Source organism: Leptosomus discolor, chromosome 2 (assembly GCF_034619465.1).
Source record: "Leptosomus discolor isolate bLepDis1 chromosome 2, bLepDis1.hap2, whole genome shotgun sequence".
NCBI classification, from domain to species: domain Eukaryota; kingdom Metazoa; phylum Chordata; class Aves; order Leptosomiformes; family Leptosomidae; genus Leptosomus; species Leptosomus discolor.
The window spans coordinates 93,849,413-93,875,013 of NC_141392.1; the positions used below are offsets into that span (position 1 = coordinate 93,849,413).

General features: G+C 37.6%; 1 protein-coding gene across 3 annotated transcripts in view; it reads right to left on the reverse strand.

Moving 5' to 3' along the window:
- RIMS1 (regulating synaptic membrane exocytosis 1) overlaps positions 1–25,601 on the reverse strand; it is a 339,793-nt gene that overhangs the window by 145,765 nt on the left and 168,427 nt on the right. For all 3 annotated transcript variants that reach the window (XM_086461476.1, XM_086461474.1, XM_086461475.1), the window contains exons 6-8: positions 3,210–3,277; positions 2,368–2,478; positions 104–203 (exon numbers count right to left, since the gene is read on the reverse strand). In XM_086461476.1, the coding sequence (XP_086317602.1) occupies positions 104–203; positions 2,368–2,478; positions 3,210–3,277 (279 nt within the window). The remainder of the gene's footprint in view (positions 1–103; positions 204–2,367; positions 2,479–3,209; positions 3,278–25,601) is intronic.

Genomic DNA, 25,601 nt, shown 5'->3' on the forward strand with positions numbered 1-25,601 from the left:
ATATTAGCACATCACATGACCAATGTTAATACAAATTAACAGCTGCATTACAAAAAGCCATAATTAAAAGACAATATATTTTATATGCAATGGACTGATTTACCTGCTCTGAGATGCCCCACCACATCAGCCAAGCTACCTTTCTTCACTTTGGTAATGAAGGCACCGAGTCGTCCTAATTCTGTCATTTTCCCTCCAACAACCTGGTTAATTGTAAATTTGTAAGTGTCCAAGCCATCACATCAAGCATAAACATATACACAGATCAGTTTTCATGTTATTTTTAAAATTAAACCTAAAATATGCATAAGCAAATCTATTCTTAATTTGGGCTTTACAGAGGCTTAAAGACAAAGTTAAAGATACAAAAAGGCCAGATGTACTTGAAAAGAACCAAAGCTGACACAGAATGAATAAAACTGATATTCCTTTTAATGTGTTTGACTCAATCTTACAGTTTGTTAAGTGACTAAAGTTGTTGCAGAAAGAACTTTTCTTAAAAAAATAATCAAGAAAACGTACATTTTGCAAATACATGTCTGTCATGTGCTTAAGTTTAAATTGCAAGTGCACATCAAATCAAATGTATGAAATTCCCAAAATGGAATTGGTACAACAACTAAAAACTTAGCAAATACACTACCATAAAACATGGGCAAACAGTTCACAAGAACATTGCTACTGCTAAAACCCAGGCCCTTCCACCCAAGCACAATGCAGGACAAAACAGCAACTTCTGGCTTTCTATTAAAGAGAACTGAAGAGAGTTATTTTTGAAGACAACACATGATACAGAGATCGGGAAAATCAGAGAAAAAAAGGTGTCCTCAAGAGATTAGATTTTTAATAAAATATAAACCATAAAAACGTAGTCTGGCTGACTTGCTATTCTCTTTAGCTATCTTGCTCTCTCCAGTCAGGTTTTTTTTTGGTCAGGAATATTCTAGGAAGAGTTTTATAATAAAATGGAACAGTGGAACGCTGGTTCACTAGACATTTTCCCATGTTGCAATCACAATAACTAGTAGGAGCTTTAATATAGATATATACTCAAAAAGATCCAGACACCTGCCCGTTAAAAAAGTTGTCACAAGCTAATGTATTAAACTTATCAGTGGGGGGTCTTAGCTTATATAATTCAAAATTGAAACATGAAAAACTGAAGACAAGCTCTCCAATCTACATTTCCTACTAGGACAAATCTTTTTTCTCACATATTAAAAGAAATTGCTTGCTGCCAGCAAAAATCAGCCTTGTGCTACAGACTACTAGACATTTAGTAGAGTCTGTTCTCTAGAATACAGAAGCTATTCTCATCTTCTATATTCCCACGGCACACTATCTCACTTCACAGTGGATAAATGGCTCTTACCCAAGATACACCATAATCAAGTTCACAAAGTTCTTTCCCGATTTAATTCCCACCATGACGAGCAGAACCAACAACCCACATCTCCGTTACATGTGAGGGACTGAACTATCAGACAACTGTATGCAAGGAGTGGTTCAGTGTCAATGCCCTTTGAAGTAGATTCAGTCCTAAGTGGATGGTAATGTTTCAATTTTTGCATTGTTTGTGTTCTCAGTGAGGAGAGGAAGGCACACAAATTAAATTCTCTCCAATCATCTTTGGAGCTCCATACAGTTAAAGATAAACATGGAGAGAAAAATTCTTGAATTGGCACACTGTACTCCCCACCAGCTTCAGAAGTAGCGTGCTCTCTCTTTTAAGGGTTCTGGCAATTTAGGGACACAAACCTACAAGTCGACTACAAATGACTAATTCAGGGATTTGTATCAACTGGACAATGGCTTAATTTTGGGGCACTGGATTAACTGAAATTGCATTCAATTATTATTTATAATTACTAAAAAAATAATACTTTACTATGCTTTAAGAGTTTTTTTTGCAAATAAATGTTTAGTTTCATTCTACAAAACTTCTGTTTCCAAATGGCTGCGTGGATTTTAAACACTGACCTTGTAAACATTTGCATCCAGGTTACATTTATGTATGTGGACTATGAAATGAATTACTTGACTGAAATACAAACAGTAGAGCTAGAAAAGGTAGGACTCCACTAGTGCATTGCAATATGCAGTGTATGTCCTGCAGACAGGAACCTGAATAAACATACACTTTTAATCAAAATGATTCAGCTCATTTTGCCATGGATGAGTGGAAGATTGCATAGAAGGATTAAATACATTTGCATTCATAATTTACCTGTATAAATTTCAAAACTTACTATATTTTTGTCAAATGATGATATAATTGGAGAGTCCTCTGATTTAATGTGGTAGATCTCTAGGTCTAAGGTCAGTGGAAGTTTCATTCATTTACAACACAAACCATGTAATACTTACTTTTAGCCCCAGTAATGCACCTGATTCTTTTGGCATGGTTGTTCTCTTGTTAAGAATAACACGCCCAATTAAGCGATCTCCCTCTTTAGAAGGCTGCCACGTTACGGGATGCTGTTAAAAACCCAAACAGTGGGATTAAAGAAATGCAACCATCTTCCTGTATTTAGATACACATTTATAAACCAATAAAATTTCTGGATCATTATGCCACAGTAGACACAAACATCCTTCAGACATGTTACATAGTGCACCTGAGCTTTGTATTATCATATCTGTTGGACTCTGGCTTCACTAAATATTTATGCCCACTGCAAAAAATTATTAGCACTAAGTCTGCAGGTAGAATTATAATACAGTTCAAAGTTCAATACAATTAAACATTTAAAACCTTAAGTAATAAAACTAAAAATTTACTTTTAAATTCCATGGCCTCGAAAAGCACATTCATAAATTCTGTTCTGTAGGATAATATACATGTTATACAGTTCTACCATACGGGTTCACAATACAATAAAAATCTTAATGATCCTTTCCCACTTCAAGTCAACAGAAAAAGTCACTCTTCTCTCCCAGAGCAGCATCACACTCAACAGCTGCTTTTGTGGTGTGTAGTGAAATCTAGTATCATGTCTATGAAAGAATTAAAGTTAAAATTCAGGCAATTTTACTAGCATACATTTTGATGAAAATTTCCTTGATTTCAATTTCCATGATCCACTAAACCAAATTTTCATATAATTTTTATAGAATATTTTTTTTACCACAAAATATCTGTGCTGAACTGAAATAATCAGCAAACACTTTAATTCATACTTATGAACCTCTTTTTTCCTATTTCTTACCGAACTAATAGGAGACGTCTCCCTGCTGTGCCACGTGGCAGGATCCAGCCAGTAATAATCCAAGTCACCTGGAAGAATATGAACAGAAAGAAATGTGTAATCTCTCAAACAGAGAAAAATGTATGAATGGTTGCTTCTGCATGCACAAATTTTAATGTGCAGTAGTTTAATGAAGCAAATACAAAACCTGTACTATGAGTCAAATTAACTTATATCCATTTGAAAACAATACAGCCTAATAATAGAAAACCAAAACCACATAATAATGCATTTATTTGGACTTCTCCTTTTTCATGAATGGCACCTCAGAATTGGTTGTGTACTCCAGCTGTTTTTTACTTTGCCCAGTCATCTTCCAAGAACGGACCCCAATGCATTTCATTCACAATCCTCCTCCTCCCCCCCATCTCCATAACAAATACACAGGACTACAGCTAATGATGACACAAGAGATAATACTGCACAAAAGAGGCACTTAGTTTTAGTTAAGGACAGAACAGTCAACCACGCTCAAGAATCTGCAAAGTAGTTGAGCGATACTGTGATAACGGGTACTGTACAGACACAGAGGCAGAAGGGTGGTAAAGGGTAACAGAGCACCAGCGAAAACAGCCACACAAATCGAGCAAATAGTACCCACAGCAGATACAAGGTTGAAATCTTTCATTTCACTTGGGACAAACTTATATACTGTGTACATCAAGAATAAACCCATGAAATACAGCAGTCTGGAAGCCATGAGCCCATTGGGCCAGGGAGGGGAACCGTGGGTAGGGTTTGGGAGAAAAGGCAGCAGAGCATAACACCACAGAGAGTATATATGAATTTATGGAAAGCTAAGGAAAACACAGTTTGACTTAATACATTACAGCTGTAGAAGGCAAGTTGGTAGCAAAAATCTACCAACTTCACTGGCAGTTGTCTGTGACAAAGGAAAAGGACAAGGCAGGAATTACAAGAGGAAGAATATTTGGCAGTGAAATTCAGAGCACAATTTTATTTACAACAGATGAAGGGTGCCTGTGATACCAGGAAGGACACAGGAGAATGACCCAGGCTAGAATAGACCCAACAGAAGGGTAAATGTGAGACTGATAGAGCAGGAACTGAAGTCTGAAGGGTTTCTGTGCTAGCAGTAGTTTTAAACCAAATATAACTGTGAGCTCTGAACCTTGGTGGTACTTCATCCCTTTGGGCATTGACACAGTGTATTAAAAAATGCAATAGTGTCATTAGAAATGAGAATGACAACTCTTTCTAATGCTCTCTTGCAGTAACAGTAGTATGTAAAAGCTTGATCTGAAATAATCAAGAGGGCTGTGCTTGTAGCCCAGAAAGCCAATCACGTCCTAGGCTGCATCAAAAGCAGCGTGGCCAGCAGGTCAAGGGAGGTGATTCTCCCCCTCTACTCTGCTCTGGTGAGACCCCACCTGCAGTGCTGTGTCCAGCTGTGGGGACCCCAGCATAAGGACATGGACTTGCTTGAGCAGGTCCACAGGAGGGTCGTGAAGATGACCAGGGGGCTGGAGCACCTCCCCCATGAAGACAGGCTGAGAGAGTTGGGGTTGTTCAGCCTGGAGAAGAGAAGGCTCCAGGGAGACCTTACAGTGACCTTCCAGTAGTTCAAGGGGGCCTACAGGAAAGATGGGGAGGGACTCTGTATCAGGGAGCATAGTGATAGGACATGGGGTAACGGTTTCAAACGGAAAGAGGGGAGATTTAGATTAGATATAAGGAAGAAATTCTTCACTGTCAGGGTGATGAGACACTGGAAGAGGTTGCCCAGAGACATTGTGGCTGCCCCCTCCCTGGAAGCGTTCAAGGCCAGGCTGGATGGGGCTTTGAGCGACCTGGTCTAGCGGGAAGTGTCCCTGCCCATGGCAGGGGGGTTGGAACTAGATGATCCTTGAAGATCCCTTCCAATCCAAACCATTCTGTGATTCTATAATTTTTAATTTTTATCTGAGAAAAAGTAGATGATTCTACCATTTAGCTTACAACGCCTTTAAACAGATGAACAACAACAACAAAAAACCAGTAACAAAACAAAATCTCACCTATCACTTCAGAGGTTAGTTTTAGACTCTGAAGGAAATAGTCATCTCTCACTGAGCTTTACATCCAAACCTGCACTTCAGGCAGTTTTCACCCTCACTTTGGCAGTACACCTTGGTTATTTGAAGCATGTTAGTGAAACAGCTTGATAACGCTGCTTTTTTAATTCACAAGTGATTTTTTTTTCCAAGTCTTTAAATTATTACATCCCAGAGTTACTTTTCATTATAGAACAACTCTTCACACACTTCCCTAACAACATACCTACAAATTCTTTACCGATCACTTAAAAGCCACCATGTAAAAATCCTACTTTATCATTAAAGTCAGACACTCATTGCCAATACCCTCTGCACCCTTGATCTGCTCTACACCTTCAGAAAACATATTTTATTTGTCATGTATCCTTTAGGCAGTACATCTTAACTATCTCATTTTATAAAACACATCTTTGATACTACTGTTAGATCACTACTGTTGCTAGCACACAGACATTCAATAGAAGCCCAAACAAAGCATGCTTTGTAAATGTATATATTTTTCTAGCAAGAAAAATATATACATTTACATGAAGAGTTTATTATTTTTATTCTTCTTCTACAAATATTTACATGCTATGAAACACAAGTTGTACCACTCTTTACAATCTGTAAAATCTTTAATACCTTACCATCTACATGGTCATATGCACAAGCTTATTTTTAAACAGCTTATTATTGTCATATGCATAACCACATATTTGCGGTTGCATTAGCTACCGCAGTTCTGCAATTTTGGACAGCTTAACTTCATATTAAATAGCTTCCAGTTTTACTTTTAGCATCATTCCTTGCACCTTTATAGACCTCAAAACTGCAACAAGAACAACAACAAATCCACAATCCAGACTGCCAGTCCAAGTGCTGTCAGTAAGCTGGGACCTGTGGCACAGAGCCCTCCAATTTTCAGCAATGGATTCAACAGTAACACCAAAAAGCAGCTCTCTCCTGTGTGAGCTGGCCTGCCACAGGCAAAACACAACATACTTTGCCTCCATATTTCACAGCTATTTGCCTAGTGATAGAGAAATGTTCAGGTAGCAATAAATGTCAGCTCCAGCATGCAGACATGTGTGTCCAAGTGCTCAAAAACATTTCTGCTCTTGTCCCCATTGCTCCCTGCTCTCTGTTCCTTTCTTCCTTCCCCAGCTTCAGCTTCTGGGTCCCAGTTTCCTTGCTGCTCTTCCTCCTGATTATTGAATATCCATCACCACTTGATTTATGTATCTAGCATACCTCCCCACTAAGTTCCTGCTGTAGCAAGATCATCTCATATGCCTTCTGTCCTGGCTAACCTGCTAATTTTTCCATCCTCACCAACTGCCTACCCTTTACTGCCTTTCTTCCCTGTCCATTTTGATGCCATCACCCATCTTCCGTCTCCTTCTGCTTCTAGCTTTGGTGTCCTTTCCTTAGGTTGTGTAGCCCCTCATTCCCCTCATGCCCCTCTCCTCACTACCCCCTCCTCTCCACACCTAAACCTTTAGCTTTGTGTCCCTTTCACCCTTCCTGTCTGCTCTGCGCTTTGGTAAATTCCAAGACATCAGCTACATCCACCGTGGCCAGCCACGGTCCTTTCACCCTCTGCTCTCAGAAGCTGAGAGCAGGAACTGCACTGCAGATGCAGCTCTGCTGAGGTGGAGCATGGACGATATGATGGGAAGGCATAAACGTAGCTATCAAATCAAAAATCTTGACTGAAAGTGATAGGTCTACAATTTGGTGAATATTTTTAAAGCTATAAAAGTCCATGAATTAGGGGAAAAAAAGTCCACATTCCTGAAAAATTACTTAATTTTTAAAATCCCCTTAAAAATCAGTACAATGTAGACCACTGGCATGTAAAATTTTTGCTGAATCTGCAAGTGTAAACAGGGTTTTACAATGGAAAATATCAGTTAATCTATATTCATAAACACTCATAGAACAGAACATACAAATTAAAACATAAAGGAACAAAATCCCCAAATGAGCTTAAAAAATACTTCATGCCAGCAACACAGACACTAGGGTATTGACATCTGCAGTACTCTGTTACAGTTGTACTTTTAAAAATAATTTCTCCTTAATCATCCTATGTCATTGTTGCTTCTTTACTTAACACCCATTTATGCCATTCTTGCACAGCCATACCCCAAAACTGACTATTTGTTTAATTGCACAAAATTATTTCACTAAACTAGTATTATAGAGATCCAGGAATAGATAAATAACATGCAAAAACTTGCAATCTAAAAGCATAGTTTAAGACCTTCAGATTTTCTCAAAAAACCCCCACCAAAACTCAAACAAAAACCCCCTGTGCACAGAGTACTCTCTCTACCGGTAAAAGTCACTAAAAATAACTAGTAAAATAAAACAAATTTAAGACACTATGGAGAGGAAAAAACAACTCAGCTCTGCTGAGGTGGAGCATGGACGATATGATGGGAAGGCATAAACGTAGCTATCAAATCAAAAATCTTGACTGAAAGTGATAGGTCTACAATTTGGTGAATATTTTTAAAGCTATAAAAGTCCATGAATTAGGGGAAAAAAAGTCCTTTAAGGCATTTAATTAAGCCTAACGTGTAGCTGCTAATTAATAAAGCAGTTCTATAACGTAACTAGGAAACTTAGACAATTATTTTTAGAAGCTGCATCTAAAATTACAGCGCAATTCTAAGTAGCAAATTATTGATTTACAGGCTTGAACTGCTTTTAAACACTTTTAAACACTTTTAAAACAACGCTTTAAATTTAAAAACACGACAAACTAAAAAATAATAAGCCTCTGTGAAAGTATCATTATTTTTGTACATTACTGACATTTCTAAAACACACAAAAAATTATTTCAACTTAAAGCATATTATTAAAATGCATTTGCTGTTATAATGAATGATTTATTTAAGATCAATGGAGTGAAACAAGCATGTATTTATAAAACCTTTTATCCTGAGGGAATAATTCAAAAGTTGTATCCTGCCAGCAATGAAACATTTTTCCTATTAACATGCTGCTGCTCATTTACTTTACTCTTAAGCACAGACGGATATAATAATCAGTCTACTTTACAAGACACAAATGTGTTGAGTTTTTTTACCCCATGAGTAGTCCTTCACAGTCTTCAATCAAATTTCCAGACAGGGAGTAAAACTGTTAATAAATTGCCATTGCTTTTATATCTGCAACATGCACACCTTCAAAATAAAGGGAAATTAAAATTCACACCACCAAAAAAATACCTTCTCTAAAACACTTGATCTTCAGCAGCACTACCCATACCAAAAGCTAATGTTGGGATACTGTGATTTCAAGTGAGATCCTGCAAAACTGAGAAGTGCTGGAATGACAGCATTTTTTCTCTTGCAAAGCCAAACAAGCACAAAATACGAGAAAGTCAGCTACGTATGGCCAGTTGTGCTGATTTCCAAAGAGTCTTGAATACCAGAGATAAAACGCCCCAAGATGTTTGCCTGAATCCATCCACCCTGTATTTGGAGAATACAGAGATTCAGCAAAGAACGCGCTTCTGGTGCTCAAACCCACAGGCACTAGATTTGCAGCAGACAAGAAGCAGACAGTCTAATGATAAGAGTCAGTCAGCCCATGTTAGGCATTTAATTAAGCCTAACGTGTAGCTGCTAATTAATAAAGCAGTTCTATAACGTAACTAGGAAACTTAGACAATTATTTTTAGAAGCTGCATCTAAAATTACAGCGCAAACTGGCTTTTTATGTAGCCAGACTAATCTCTGTAATTAACACACGCAAGAGCCATGTATGTATTTACCTTTGTTACTTTTTAGAGTCAAACATAGCCTGCATTAAACAGACAATAAAGCTTATCAAAGTCCTGGAACATCCTCTGTTACAACTTCCACAGTTCACGGAAACGATCAACTGTTTCCCAAGGTAAAAATCATTAGAAGCCACATATCAACCTACAGAAAGTTACAACAGATGTAAAGAAACTCCATGTATCAATTTGATTGCCTTCCTCCTTCATAGACTGAGTTTTCATGAGTTAAAAGACCACTCTGCATGCTATTGGCAAATGTCTTCAGCACAGTTATTGCCATCAAAAACATCTGGCTGCTGTTACAGATGTGATAGGTCACACTGTGACACAAGAAAGTACTTCTATGCCCAAAGGAAGGAGAAGAAAAAGAAAATGCTCATTTTATCATGTCAGAAAAAATATTCCATGTATTAACAATGTATATCTAAATTATTCTAGTCAAGCTGCTAACTAAGCACATAGAGGGAAAACACATGAGTACCTTGGCTTGACAGGCAGCCTTTGCATCTAAGGGCCAAGCAGAGAACTCATAATACCTATTGCCCATTTATACACAAAGCTTCACAAAAATGCTCATTATCTCCTTGCTCTCAAATCAAGCCACTTCAGATGGATACAGTTAAGAACACAAGTCCTTGAAAACGACGTCTGTGTTGTACCATTTATGCAGTTCAAGGACAGGCTGGCTCATGCAAAACGTGGGAAGAATGCACCACATGACTGTGAAGTTTAGGTTTTATTTTGTACAGAAAATATATAACTGCATTCGCGTTCCCTGCTGGCACATGTCCTAAGCACTGAATGCTAACATACTGTAAGACTCCAAAGTTCAAATAAAGACTAGTACTCCATACGAGTGATAATTTATATATATATAATGCTCATATTTGGGGTACAGACCGAGCACACACGTCTGTGACTCCTACAGCTCCCAAAGATATACCCAGCCTCTCAAATTATTCCCTCAATTCAATATTTATTTAGGCATTTTAACATAATGATGAGATACAAAGTTGCTTTTCTATATCTTAAGTTTCTGCACAACAGAAATTCATTGAAAAAGGGTCTATGGAGCTTTACCAAGCACTAGGCTTTCAGATCTAGATAACTGACAACCTGGGCTTATCCAGCGCACACTGAAAATAAATGTTTATTCCTTACTTTTGTGTTTAAAAGAACATTTAATAGTCTTTCTCACACAGAATGAAAACTTTGGCATTTTATTTTGAAAAAAAAAACCCTTAGCTTAAAAATCTTTTTTAAAGCGGTTGTTACATTGTGAGAACAGAACAGGTTGCAACGCTAATTGATATTCACAAACTAGAAATCCAGAAACAATTAGGCAAGGAAGGAGCGAATTCATGAAATACTATTTTGATTGTTAAGAACACTAATATTGAACTAAATCTAGCTAAAAGGAAAATCCATTTGACTTCTCCCTAAGACAGTATTGCAAAGTTGTTTCCTTACAGGAGTTTGCAAATTCACAATTATCTTTGATTTTGCAAATAAATGATTTGGCAGTGGTTGATTACTAAAAATTCTTTCAATATATTCTTTTTATCTGGGTGCAAGGTGAATTTTCTTGGACTGTTTAAAATACAACATACGTTTATTATTCAGATATTTATTTAGGAAAGTTTTTTATTTTATGGATTGTGATTAATTTTTGCTTTTTTCATTAGGAGTACAGTTTACACATACACTCTTTCATAAGAAAGTACTGCAGTTGTGTTCATTGATGACTCAAGGTTTCTCAAACAGTATTCCTGCAAAAGACCTTCCAACACCAAAACAACTGGGCCCATTTGTAGGTTTCACAAGGTGGATTTCCTGCCTCAATTATCTCAGTGTTAATCGAAAGCTTTATGAATTATTGAAAGCAAAGATTACTAATCTTGCTAGTGGAAGCTTGAAGCCAAAAATCACAATCTATCCAGTCAAGTAATAAACTGAGGGTTTGTGAATGTGTCTAAAATTTTTAATATGGACACAAGAAACGTAAAAGGAAGCTGTTCTAAGTTTCCTTAATCTCTAGGGAGTCTGCTCACGAGACTCCCTGAGCCAACATTATTTAGTTCCTTCTCTCAAACACTGAGAGTGTTGAAGAGTTCATTACCCTTTCCAGCTAGATGCCTATTTTTATTTCAGAGACTGTTTAAAATGTTATTCTGAGGATGTGTAAGTCTTATTGTAAGCATGTGAGTCCAAGAATATATATGATTCACAAAGGGATGGCCCTCAGAAGCAAGCTCTTTAAGGTCTTCAGAAAGTGTTTCAAGTACTAAAGAACCTGGAGAGTTTTAGAGATGTAAAATACTAAGCAACATCCATGAAACTCCATTAATTTGGAAAGTTCCTTTAAAAGCTTCATTAAAAATATGTTCTTAAGGATACCAGAAAAAGTGGTCACCACTACCAAGAACTTCAAATCAGCAGGCAAACCTTTTAACTGATTTTTGAAAGTGTGGTATCTAAAGATTTAAGAAAAATTTTGTTGTCTCAGGGCTAGATCTGAGTGCTGATTTTGCTGACTATGACTACTCTCTTGAATGGAAGCTAATTCTGTAAATGGATGGAAGGAAATTTGAAATTTAGAGCTTCTTTGAGTAAATTTATTATTACTATTTAATTCCAACTCAATATTGACTCTAACTTGTGTTAACAGATTTATTTGAGTCTCTGTTTTATATAATTAACACTATTTTAGCTTTGGCATGATGTCTGGATAATACTTTTGTTCAGCATATGACGAAACTTGCAAAATGTATAGCAAGTTATCTCAAAAAGTCACATGGACTTGTAATTTTGGAGACACGGATACATAGCTACCCTGTACACTAACAGCCTGACCAGCTCAATAATTTTTCTGCTGTTTTGAAGGAATTCCCAGCACTTCAAGCATGCCATGCTGTTCTTCAGCCTAACAGAATTTTTCTTTCCTGTGTTTTTTTTTCTGGTTTGGTTTGATTGCCTTTTATGGAGAGGTGGCAGAAGGTATTTTAAAAACCCACGTAGACAAAATAGCTTTTAGCTGGTGCGTGTGTTGGAGTTTTTTTGGGGTTTTTTAGTTTGTTTGTTTGTTTTTCCCTGTGGACATTTAAAACCAATTGAGTAGGTGATAATTGCAAAAGAAAGTAATACTTTCATTTCGGTCTCTTCTGGTATTTTTCCCCTGACAATTTTAAAAAGATTCAGTTCAGTATTTTTTATTTTAATATTTGGTAAAGACTGATTTATGAACAAATTATAATTCAAAACCAAAGCTGAAAATAAATTGTCCTTGAACCCCATGGTCTTTCTACACTGCCAGTAGACAGGAATTCAAACCAGAAAAAAGCGTAAGGCTGTGAAACAGTAGTCCACGCCTTCAAAGTCCCATGGATACAATGCCCAGTTAGGTATCAGTGCCCTGGTAGCACCTGCTGCAAATAAGGTGATCAAAACGGGCTATGCCTAGAGAGGCTTATTTGAACATACATTTATTTTCTCCTACTCTGGGGAAAGAAGAAAGGCATTTCTGCTTAGATACAGAAGGTAATACATGGTGTTTTATAAAAATGCTGACAGAAACAACAGCAACTGGGAGCAAGGCTTCTCGCTATCCACAGGACCACAGGGATGGGAAGGGAGAAAGACTGCGAGACTTTCTGTTGATTGTCCAACATACACACACAGAGTCAATCATACAGACCTGCACAAGTCATTTGAGAAATAACAAGACTGTTATTTTTCTTAATCAAAGTTAAGATTTCATTTTCATGAAAACTACGGGAGATCATTTTTCTCAATTATTACATTGAAAAGCAAAGTCTGAGGAGGAAAAAAAAAAATAAATAAAAAAAAAGCTCTTGGTTCTCCTGAGCTTCAGGACTGCAGAAGGAAATACAGCAGATTAAATTCTCTGGATTCTGATTAAAAAGGAAAGCACTTCAGTGGTACCATGATGGGGACCTACTCCAGAGCACTAAATTCGGAAGATGAGCCTGGTGAGGGTTTGTTTTGTTTTGTGGGGGAGGTTGGTTTTGGTTTTCATTTTTCTCTTATAAGCACTCATCAGAATCCTCCATTATGCTGCATTTAAAGATAATAAGTTTAAAAGGCTTCTGTTTCTCCAATTCAGAGGGGAATACTGTAGGAAGAATCCTTGGAGCGCACAGTGAGAAATCCCTGACACTAGGAAAGCAACCAGCAAAGGACCTTTGGAGCTTTGCTTCCTACCAGTAGAGAGGAAAAAGCTAAGAATGTGAAAGTGAATAAACCTTGTGATCTTTAAAATGGGAACGAAGCTGAGCAGAAGAAAATCCCAAAAATTTTCCTACCAAAAAAAACCCCTAGCAAACCAAACTAAAACAAAACAAATAAACACTCAACCACAAAACCAAAACAAAACAAAACAAAACAAAACAAAACAAAACAAAACCCACCCCAACTTCAGAGAAAATAAGGAAGGAGCCATGACAGCAGAGTCCAGCTATCATGGAAGCTGCTGAAGAAATAATAACAACATCAGAAGCAGAACCAGCCCAATACAGAGGAGAAATGCAAAGACCCATGAGCCGTCATAAACGTTTCGTTTTCTAGAAAGTGGTGAACAATCAACGGAAAGTTGCTTATGAGTGAGAAACTTACAGTAATAAGAGTACCTGGAAGCACACGAGACAAAATTAGAAACACACAAAATCTAATGCAAACAGCAAAGAATGAAAAAACAATTGAGATCTTTCTGCAAATATTGAGTACCTAGTACTATTATTATCTAGTACTAAGTACCTGTCATTCTAGAATACTATGGAAAGAGTCTGCTACCATTTTGCTCTATCAGCAAATGATGCCAAGGTGGCTAAGTTTTTTTAAAAATGTAAGTTCTCTTAAAAATAAACTCAAGTAAAACTCATCGCAACAACTTAACAGTGCCTTTAGCATACGAATTAGATGCTACGCCAAAGTACGAAGAGGTCAAACTGTCTAGATATAGCGTACACTGGGCTAATTCACTTCATCCTGGAGTGCTTATAGACCTGCCTGAAGCCATCCTATTACAATGAACAATTATGTCCTGAGAATTAGTGGAGTATGGCTGAAGTTCCACAAAACTGGGAAAGGGCAAACACAGCACATACTTTTAAAGGACAGGGGAGGGGAAGAGGGGCTAGAAATTATAGATCAGTCAGCTTAGTATAAACTCCTGAAAAAATGCTAAAACAAAACAAATCACCTTCAAGACATTAAAAGAAGAGACAAAACCTTAAAAATCAAAATGTCAATAATAAATTAACCCAATTTCATTTCCTACCACTGCAGTAAGATAGGTAACAAACAACAGATGTCAAATATCTCCAGTTGAGCAGGAGTTTTGTTTATGAGCATGCCATGTTAAGAGTCACACCAGAAAAAATATCTAAATAAAACTAGCACAAGGTGAAAAGCTATTTAGGAAAGCATATTCTGAACAGCTAAAATTGGTAAAAAAAAACCCTCGAAGTATTCATTAAGCAAGGTCTGTCATGTTTGTCTGGGATATAATAATAGTCAACACTCACATTATCATTCTAGATAATAAAACAGAAACAGATTTGCAGGTAACTTGACCCCAAGGAGAAAGGAATGCAGTTACAGGAGACCAGGACTGGACTTCAAAGCTATGCTGATGAACTGCAAAAATGAACTGGAAAAAAAGAGGACCCAGTTTAGAGCAGACAAGGACATGGCTCCACACCGAGATTAGGATAAGTGCAGAAACAGGGAAAGGCTGACAACCAGTTAAGGACTAGCTGTGCAGAAGATGCTGAAGTGGATGGAATCTATCACAGTGGTAACAGGAAAGGATAACACACAAGCCTGGCTGCTGTCTGAAAACCATTACTCTTGCACTTGAGGACTTAGTAGGGCTGTCCAGAGGCCAGGCTCAGTTGCCTTGCCCATTACCACCAAATACCTCCACAGGTCAAACTGCTGGAGAACTTAAGGTTTTGTTGTTGTTGGTTTTTTGGTTTTGATTTACTCTGCATCATGTTTTGTATTCCCGGCACCTTTGCAGCTAACCAACACCCTGACGTGGCAATGACCTTGACGACGACTCAATCTCTCAGGTTCTCTCCTTGGAGCACACAGTTTAGTTTTCAGAGTGGAATACTTAGTCGATACACTTATCTGTAGTGTAGTTATGAGGGAGAGATAATTTAATTTAATTTTAATTTAAGATATAGATGGTCTGGTTTAATAGTCCTTTATAACTCTACAGTCTATTACATGAAAGACAAATGGCCTCAAGAGAACCAAAACTGGACCAGGGGATATGGGGCCAGTGTGATTTTAAAACATTCTTTAGGTCTCCCAATTCCATGCTGTTCCAAAGGCTGGAGATTGTCATTGCCCACAGCACAGCCTCAAATCTCCACAACGCAGGGTGTCACAGCTCTGTACTTCTCAATCCCAATCCTATTTTACCTTCTTCATCTACTTATGCCAAGATATGCAAGAGGTCTCTGGAATGCAGTTTACGCCTTTCTACCACAGTGAGTAGCCTGAAGAAGAAACAGGGCTTTACCTTCTTTATGTAGCTATAAACAACTTATTAAGTGTGAGAAAGAGTGCAAGGCTTTGATCTTTAACCAAAGGTTTTCTCCAGTCTCATCCTTTGAACTCCATGCAGAGCTAAGGCTGACCACTGTTTCTCCCCAACATTAGCAGCATCTTGTTTTCCTGATATTCCTGCTGCTGTTTCAGTTCCATCTCTGTTCTGACTGCTGCTCAACCAGCAGCATTTTCTCCAATGCATCTCTCCATATTCTGCCCTCAATATACTCCTTTTCTTCTCTAAAGTCTGCTAAAAGAAATGAATGTCACACATGAATTTCTTACAATATGTTAACTAACACAGCTGTAATACTTGAGAGGATAAAACCTCTTTTATGACTTACTCTATCATACAATCTTTAAGATTAATTCTTCTAGTGAAAAAACCACTTTTGAAAAAAAACTTTTACAGACATTGTTATCAACTATTTAGATATGTGATTTTAAAGATCTCTGTGATTCTCAGCATACTGTATAATCCCCAAGGAACTTGAAATCTTCAATACTTCCTCTCTTTCCCCTGTGATCCTTCAGTAATTTAGCTAAGGACCTTATTCCAAATACAGGTTTATTCTGTGCCCCCCGCCCCAAGGAGAGGGCTGACATCCTTCCCCGATTCAGAAAGTGCAATGCATCAGTGTGATGATGCAGAGATAACATACAAAATAACCATAACTGCGCATTTATTATACCCCATTGATTATTATAACCGTAACTGTATATTATGGTAAACAAACATCATCTTGTTCTATGCACATGGGCTTGCTGATTTTCATCTCAAATTAATATGCAGAAATAAAAGTAACAGAATCATATTCCATTCTGAACTTGCTCAAGCTACTAACAGCAGTACAATTCAGGGGATCAAGGACACACTAACTGTCTTCTGCCAAAGTGATATAATACACAGGAACAACTATTTGTTTCCCAAAGTAAATTTCTAAATTTACTCATGACTTCTTCAAAAATAGACATCATGCTAAATAGTCATAATGCAATTGGAATATTATTATTACTTTTCAGAAACATATTTATGTTTTGATGTGTGCTTTCAAAATACAGATTTTTGTTTAAAAACTCATGCCATGTAGCATCACTAAAGTCAAATTATATTTGACACGAGCTTTCAAAGTATAAACATAACTGAAACACAGACTTACAAGCAAAATCATTCCTTATTCCCTGCTTAAGTTGAATATTTGCTATAATACTTTACACCTCCACTCAAACTGTACAGTTAAATAAATCTGTTTATAAAAAGATATATTTTATAAAAATATAAAATACTAAAATATATCTAAAACCTCAGTATTGTATAGCCACTGCTTTACCTGTCCCTGAATGCAACGTATGGAGCAGAAACTGAAGAAACCCAGCAAACATAGCAGCATCAGAAAGAGAATGGTTAAAAAAGCACAACTGGCATCTAGTAGGTTGCTGAATTCCAGCCGGCAACTGTAGCAAAATGTAATGCAAGCAAAAATTCACTTCAGTGTGAAGGAGACGATACAAAAGAAGTCCCTAAGGTCCTTGCGTCCTGATTCTAAGCCAAATTATTCTGCAGCATCAAACCTTCAACCCCAAACAGGGCTATGAGAGCTCTTGTCATCAAAACAAATCTCTGCAGTGTAGTGCAAGCATCGATTACTGCATTAGTTCATACACACTCACTGCAATGACAAGGAGTTTCAGCTCTAGAAGGAGTTAATGATTTTAGGAATCCAGAATTAACAACCCTCAGGAAGCAAGATGGGGAAAAAAAAGATCCTTCCTCTCCAGATAGAAGAGCAAAGAAGTTTCTTAGTGCTTTAAAGCCAACAGTAGACACAAGCTCAGGTACCTAAGTAATCGATACTACTGCTGCAGTTATTTACATTCAGCAGTGGTGCGCTGAACAAGTTTTAATGAACTGCATAAATGAAGCAATCCTGTAAAGCAAATAAGGCTGTTTTAAGTTATGTAAAACTTCCCAAGCTGCAGGTTTACTTCTAGCACAGTGAAAACACAATGGCCCTTGGAAAAACGTACCATTTTTTACAAAGTGATGGGATGATTTAATAATTTTCATACATAATACGTGTGCATGGAAATGAAATTTTATATAAGAAAAATATATTCTAAATAAAAAAATGGAAATAACATTTTTTAGTCCAAATTACATATTCAAGAGAAAAGAGAAAAGCAGAACCTGTATACCAGCATATTTAGGAAATTCAGATGATTAGAGAATTAGAGCTAATAAATTTGCTGAATAATTTAATCTAATTTAATCCTATCCAGACCACACAACAATAAAAAATCATTTCTTTGGCAGAGACTCTGTAAAAATATATGTTTCTCTGCAGCATCTCTAGATACTGCAGGACTTCAGAAATACAAAAATCTGCCTCGTTAGAAACTAAAATGTGAGAAAACAAAGCAAAAAGAAGCTTATAAGTGATAAAATACAAATAATTAAGCTAATGAGAGCTTACAGTTCTTTCACCTTTCATAATACATAGACCTATTAGTAATAATGAAAATACCCTTTTAATCAAGCTATTTTCCTGCAATTCTAGATCACATGATCAAAAGCAAAGCACTAAATGCACTTTCACACACTATATCACCTGTCAGTCAAAAGCCATGGCTGATATCCCTGGCCAATGCTGACTTTCAGCGTTCCCAATAGCACAGTATTATCAGAAAGACAACATAACTGTCTAGATCTGCTTTTTTCACTGACATGTCCTCCTTCGGAGATGATTCTTCTGAGGAGGACAATGTCCAGGCTTTACATATTCCAAGAGACAGTGATCATCTGGACATCTACTGACCAGGGAACATGCACCCAGCTCTCCCCTAAAGCTGGAGAACACTTCTTGCAAAAGGGACAAAAGACAGACTAGGACAAGTGCCCGGCGCTTCCACGGCACATCTGCTCTCTCATGGACCCTTCCGTACTATTCCTTGAAGGACTTCCTCTTATTCTGCCAGGGCTGCATTGAAGGCTTTGCGTCACTTCCAAAACGTACCTCACCTGGATCCTGAATGCTCACCTCCCCTTGCAGCGTATACTAAACAAGGCAGGGGATTTTGCCACAGCCCAACTCAACAGATGAAAAATATTTCCTTGCTAAAACCTCAGAAGTTTTAAATGAGACTGCACTATACAGGGCTTGTTTTCTGACTTTTTTTAAATGTTCCCGTCATTTTCACGGCATGTGTTTGTGAAAAAAAACCTGTTCTCCCAAATGTATTTCGAAAGGTTGTTTGTGCCCTATGATGTATTGAAGCTCTCACTGTCTCCCATTCCCCTACGTGCCAGATAAACACAACCTCTCTCTGCTTCCCCATCCCCACATCACGCAGCCCTCAACACCAATTTTACCCACACTCTCCCTAGCCATGAGATCTGCCCAAGCCCTGCCTAAGTAGCCCTGTCTAACAGCTTTAGATGGCAGAGGTGTCTGCAAGTATCTGCTGAGAAGTGAAGGAAGAGAGGAGCAACAGAAGAGCATTCTGAGGTCAGAAAGGGCATTCTGCAGAAAAGGACACTGCTACCAACTCCAGCACATCCCTAAGGGCGGTTTCCATTCCTCCCAGCCCCAGTCAAATAGGGCCTTTCTGGCTGCCCCAAAGGCCCATCTGACAGTTTGAGAATCAAATACTGATAGTTGGTTTATTTACTTTTACATCCATTAATCCCAGCAAGGCAGTAGGAAAGTAGCCGGAAATCTGGTTACCATTCCTTTGTCCTAGTAAGAATACGTTAAGTTACAGTGCACAGCACACTTTCAACTTTCACTTTGGATAGCACTGCCTATATAATCTCAGGAAGTTTTTACCCTTGCAAATTTTTTTACTGCCACTATCCTCTGAGGAACACTACACTGCACATCTGATACTTAGATTTTGATCATCACACTTTAGCTCCTTCATAATCTTCCTGCTAATAACTGTTCTAGATCTTAATCCATGTATGATATCCCTGCATTTATAAAACTTTCTAAGATCATTAGAAAAGAATGAGTTTGAACAATCTCACACAGTTATCCAACCCCTAGCAGTTGTCAAGTTTTAACAGGTCAAATTCCAAGCGTTAAACGTACTACTTGGTTTCATGCCTGGATTATAATGCAGCTTTCCTCTAAACCAAAAGTTTTACATGACCTTTTTGAAAGAAGAAAGCTAGAGGATGGTCCCAAGCTTAATTCAGTAGCACAGAAAGAGCAATTCAAGGAAAAAAAACCCCAAAAGCCTACAGTTTAAATTGCAATTTAGTTTAGGAAATGAGAGAAACAACAGAAAAGATCCATGTTATGGTCTCTAGACCTCAAAGCCAAGTTACAATGGAGAAGAGATTCTAATACAACTGCAAGAGTCTTAGATACAATATTAGGTATTGTATGTGACATTTTGTACTGATCCATTTCAACAGGTCCTGGCTATTGTGGGAGATTCACAGTGATTGGACAAAGCAAACACCACGTTTCTCTTCAAGGAGGGCAAGAAAAAGGACCTGGGAAACTACAGACTGTGAAGGCTAACCTGAGTCCCTGAGAAGGTTATGGAGCAAATCCTTCTGGGAGGCAGTACTGAGTACATGAAGGCCAAGAAGGTGACTGGGAACCATCAGCATAGCCTTACCAAAGGAAAACTCATGCCTGACCAATATGATTTCTGGATCTGCAGACAAGGGGAGAGCAGCAGATGTTGTTTACTCCAACTGTAGCAAGCTTTCAACCAAGTCTCTCACAATCACCTTGTAACCAAATCAGAGAGCTATGGATTGACTGGTGAAACAGGAGGTGGGTGGAAAACTGAGATAATCACTTGACTCAAGTGATGGTCAAAGGACTGCAATCCAACTGGTGGTGAAATGTTAGATATGTAAAAAAAAATATCAGAACAAAGACTTATGGGGAGGAATCAAGGCTTTCCTTTGCTCAGCTAGCAGCACTCCAGACCACAAAATGCTCTCCTGGATCACAGAAAACTTGGATGTAGCCTTTGGCTATACATCCAGAATTAAACTCAGTAGAGAAAACATGCTTGCTTCTGACAGGTTTAAGTGCAGAGCTGGGCTGACACTGGGCTAATTTTTCTCCTTCCAAACCCCACCCCACCCCCACCCCCCCTCATTCCAAAACATAACAAAACAAAAGACAATGCAGGTCCTGAACACATTCATGTGCAGGCTGTGATTGAAAGGGTATACAGACAAGTGTGACAGACCTCCGCCTGTCACTAGTTCATTCTGTTTCTCTATTTCAAGATACCTTTGACAACCTAATACACAATCCCACCTTCTCTTCCCCACTGCCTAAGTCTGCACAGACACAGTTTAATTTCCAGTTCCTCCTACAAGTCAGGTTCCTCCCAGATCCTTTAATTGTAAAGAATTCCGATTTAAACCTCGAAATTAGAGCAGCAGTACCATACATACTGACCATTTCAAAAGGTCAACCTCTATTAAATAGCATTTACTACGACTTCAAAAATGTTATATACCATCCAAAACAAAAAAAAATAAAATCACACACCTAAACACAGGGTTTAACGGTGACCATGTTGTTTGTTCAAGCACTGCCAGAAAATTCGTTCCTAATCCTTATAATAATTTTCTAGGTCAAAGTAAGATTAGGTTCACAACAGCACAGATAACTGATGTCTGACAACATGCCTTAAGCTAATATCATTATTTGTTGTCATAGCTTTTTTTTAAAAGGAAAATGATGCTGATGGCTTAGAATTATAAAGGAAACATTTGAAGAGAAGTCAAAATGAACATGATACATTTGTTTGTTTTTAAAAAAAAAAAAAAAAAAAACCTGGCTTATGGGCAAAAACTGTCTTCCTAAGTGTCTCCTTTCAGTGGCGTGGACTTGTAGGAATTCTGAAATTAGCCATTCCCTAAGACTTTATTGGTAGTAATATTTAAAATTGGGTAATAGGAACAGATTAATCAACTTTTTGTATAACTGATTTCAGAGCAGCTTTTCTGTGAAAAAGAGCCCTCAGCAGCACAACTAAATTTATACCTAAGTTCAGTCCCCCTTCTCGGGGGCCTGTTTTGCCCTCCCACAGACCATCTCTGCTTAAAGATGATGATGACTCCACTACTGGCAAATCTGTAACACCTGCCCCACAGGAGACAATTGAACCTACCTGAGTACACTGACAAGGTTCAGTGTGTTATATAAAAATTAGCAGAAACAGCAAACACCAGAAAGTTTTGCAAATCTACATCTATTTAAATCTGTATTTGTGAGTTGCTTTTGTGAGGTTCAGTTTTATCTGTAAGTGCAAGTCACTTTTATACTACATTTTTAAGTAAAATCTAAGCCTGTACAGAATACCAAATTATATGGCATCCCATGTGTTCTGATGTACACTTATACCAATTTGCTGTGGTAGAGCTCTATAGAGCAAGACAGGCAAGAACCAGCATTCTCCCTCTGAGTGACCCAGGACTTCGGGAATTTGAAAAAAACCTGGCTGTTCACTAGCCCTTAGCTCATGGCACTGATTAGTATTCACTGCCTGAGCAGAAGTTTTTGCTCATCTCACAATACAGGTGACAACTGTATGCGTAAACTGCACATGGGTTAAAGTGAGTCAGCTGGGGAGCACTGCTGTGCACAGCATGAGCTCCCCACTCTGCAAAGCTGCCTGTCACTCCAAAACTCACAGGAGCCCAGTGCCAGGATATGCAGTTCCCACCTGAGATGTGGGAGCTGGGCTGAGGCACTCCAAGGACTGTATGCAGCTATTTCAGAATAGCACTTCTTCTCTTGTGACACCTGCTGATAATCTTTAATGCAGAAGAATCTGACTTTCAAATACTTTACAAAGGCAAACAATAAAACAAAATTCTGCAGAATTTTATATTCATGCATAGGTCTATTCACTAACACCACTCTGGGATGGTGCCCTACAAGTACACATCACAACACCTGAAGTACTTAAATGCGATGCACACATGCCTTCTAACTGCACACACACACATTCTAATTCATATGAACATCTATGTGTATATTCACAAGCATGTATACCCCCTCAAAAAATCTCATCTTACTAATGTTATGAAAGTACAATAAAACAAAGACTATGACAGTTTTTACATACACTATTGTATCTTTTCTTTCTGCTCCTGAACCTACTTTACCTTGCAGGTAACACAGTGTGCTCTCATTCAACAAGTGTTTTTTATGTATTAGGTCACAGAAAAAATAAAGTTGGAAGGAAATGTGCTTTCGTTAACTCGGAAGAAAATATGCAACTTCACCAGACGTATCAGCAAGATTTCTTAAGCATAAACAGTCACCTGTAAATCTGTATCTCTAAGCTTCCCAAAATTTTCAAAAATCTGGCTCATGATCCTCAGAAAAGTATGCCTTTGTCTTCCTATGTTTGTTTTGTTTTTTCCTGAGGATAGGACTCAACTCGTGTAAAGAATAACTGCTTCCGTAGGACTATACTTGTCAGTGTTATTTCCATATCCAGAATATATTTCATACACTGTCTCTGACATTGAACCTGCGGGACAATGTAAATCTGCCTACAGAAAAATGCACATGGAGATAAGGTCTGAAAAGGTTTTTAAATTACCAGTTTAAGGAGGAAGGTGTGCCTGCATTTCCAGACTCTGTTTGCTAAGAGAGAAATTGTCTTGCATAAACAGTGTGGCAGATAAAAGTGAGATTTCACTGCTCCATCTAGCGGCTCGTTAAGCACAATTTTAACGGTTAAAAACATGTGGCCTAATGGGTTAAAAAGAGCCACCTGTGGTTCTTGCCTCCTCTGAGCAACATAACAAAATAAATTCTTAGCACCTAGCTCTTTTAATAGCATAACATAAAAATAATCTCCAAAAATGAAATAAAATTTCATGAAAGTTTAATATAGTTAGGTCTATAAAAGTAGGTATATATTTCTACCGTTTTAATTATTAGTTTATTTATGATATTTAATTAATAAATATTAATAAGATCGGCAAAGTTTTAGAAATTGTTCATTTGAATTTACAGTTGTAGTTACACTCACATTTGAGTTCTCATTTACAGTGACTTACCTTATATTTTCAGTAAAAAACCCCAACAAATTAACAAGAAGCCAACCACTGAAACATACACACTGACTCTAACCTATAAGAAGTAAATTTCAAAGCTCAGGTCTGATTCAGAAAAGTGACTTCTACTCTGCGAAGGACAACTCCTAAACAAATCTAAAGACCCACTGTTTTTTAGAGGGAAAAAGAAGTGTGTGCCCTCAGGTCTGCCCAAGGCTATTCCATGGCAATTTTAAAAAGTATCAAGAACTTAGAACCTTTATAAAACTGGTATAATAACATGACCAAGTTGCTTTAAATGGTACATTTTTTCCAACAATCATTTTGAGAATAACTGATTAAATTTGAAGCTCATATTGCAGAGGAAAGAATTACCAAACTGAGGATTAGGTTTCAAAAACTGGAACTTTAAATTCTAGAAATTAATGTATACAAGTAAAGCATAAAACACATGTGAGTTAAAATCAGATAAATGTGTGATGTGCTCCATTTCTCCTTGCTACCTATCTGAAAACATTTTGTCTTAATTACACATATGACTGAGAGGTAGCCATGGATTATAACCATTTTATTTATTCCTCCACCACACATAGTTCCCACAACTAACACCTTGGATATATTCAGTTAGGACCCCATATGCAATCAGAATCCCTATGTAATGAAAGTTAAACATATTCTTAAATTCTTTACAGGCCTGTGGTTAGAATAGCAAAATAATCCCACGATAGCTGTGGCCCAAGTGAAGCGTACAATATACATTAAGTTAAACACCCTTTTCAGTCTAATATTTCAATACCAGCCCACTTCCCTTCAAAAGCATTATTCGGATTTTGGAAGTTTAGATGAGCCACACTGCCCCTGCACATTTCTCAACTTGCTCAATGCACCAAGTTAGACTTGGACCAATTTGCATATAAGGTGCAGCAAAGCCACAGGCCACAAAGTAAAGAATACTGATATTTGCTTTTCTAAAATAGAAAAGGTCATATTTACAGACAGGAAGCAAATGCGAAAAGAAAATATTCTAAATAAAATGTTTTATTAGAAGTTGCTTCATGGCTGGAAAGAAAGTATAATAAAACATTTAATACTGAGGGTCTAAAAAAAATGTTGCTGTAGGTATGCATTCACTGCACAGTATCACAGTATTTCTGAGATTTACGCTCTCTTAGAAAATACCTCCAAAGTTGAAATTGTTTAACAATTAGAAAGCTCTTCATATACCATTTTTGCAGTCAGTCAAGGGAATGTGCTGAGGAACTCCTGCATGAGAGAAAGATATTTTTAAGAAGCTAAACATGTACAAATGCAGAGATATCAAGTGTTGGAGCACCTCAAAAAGTAATTAATTCAACTCTCTTTCTTAACATTTAGAGCAGAATGATGTCTGCAGAGGGAGGCAGTGAACTTTCTAACAGGCTAGCAGTATGTAAGTCCTAGCCATCTACTATGTGCATTAGCCAACAAATAACCACCGTTGCATATTACACTTTGCATATCCTGCTGGCATGTTTTCTATTCTCACAGCAAACTTATGCTGAAAAGACAAAAACAACTATCAAATTGAAAATAAAACTGTAAAACTCTGCCCTGTCCTTAAGTGTCTTCAAGCTGAGGGGCAAGCCAAAACAAAACTCCTGTCTCCCTTTGAACTAAAGCCTTAGAATGTTCCTCTACTTGGACCAGAAGGGCAGTGTGACCAGTTATCAGAATCATTATATTAAGGTCTTAAAAACTGCAGGTGGGGAGCAGTAACTAATGAATAATTAATAAAGCAGCGAAGTCCCATGCACAAACCATGAAGCTGTCATATCCTTTGGTGGCTCCATCAGTCAAAACCAAACCAAACCAAACCAAACCAAAACCAACCACCAAAATACAAAAA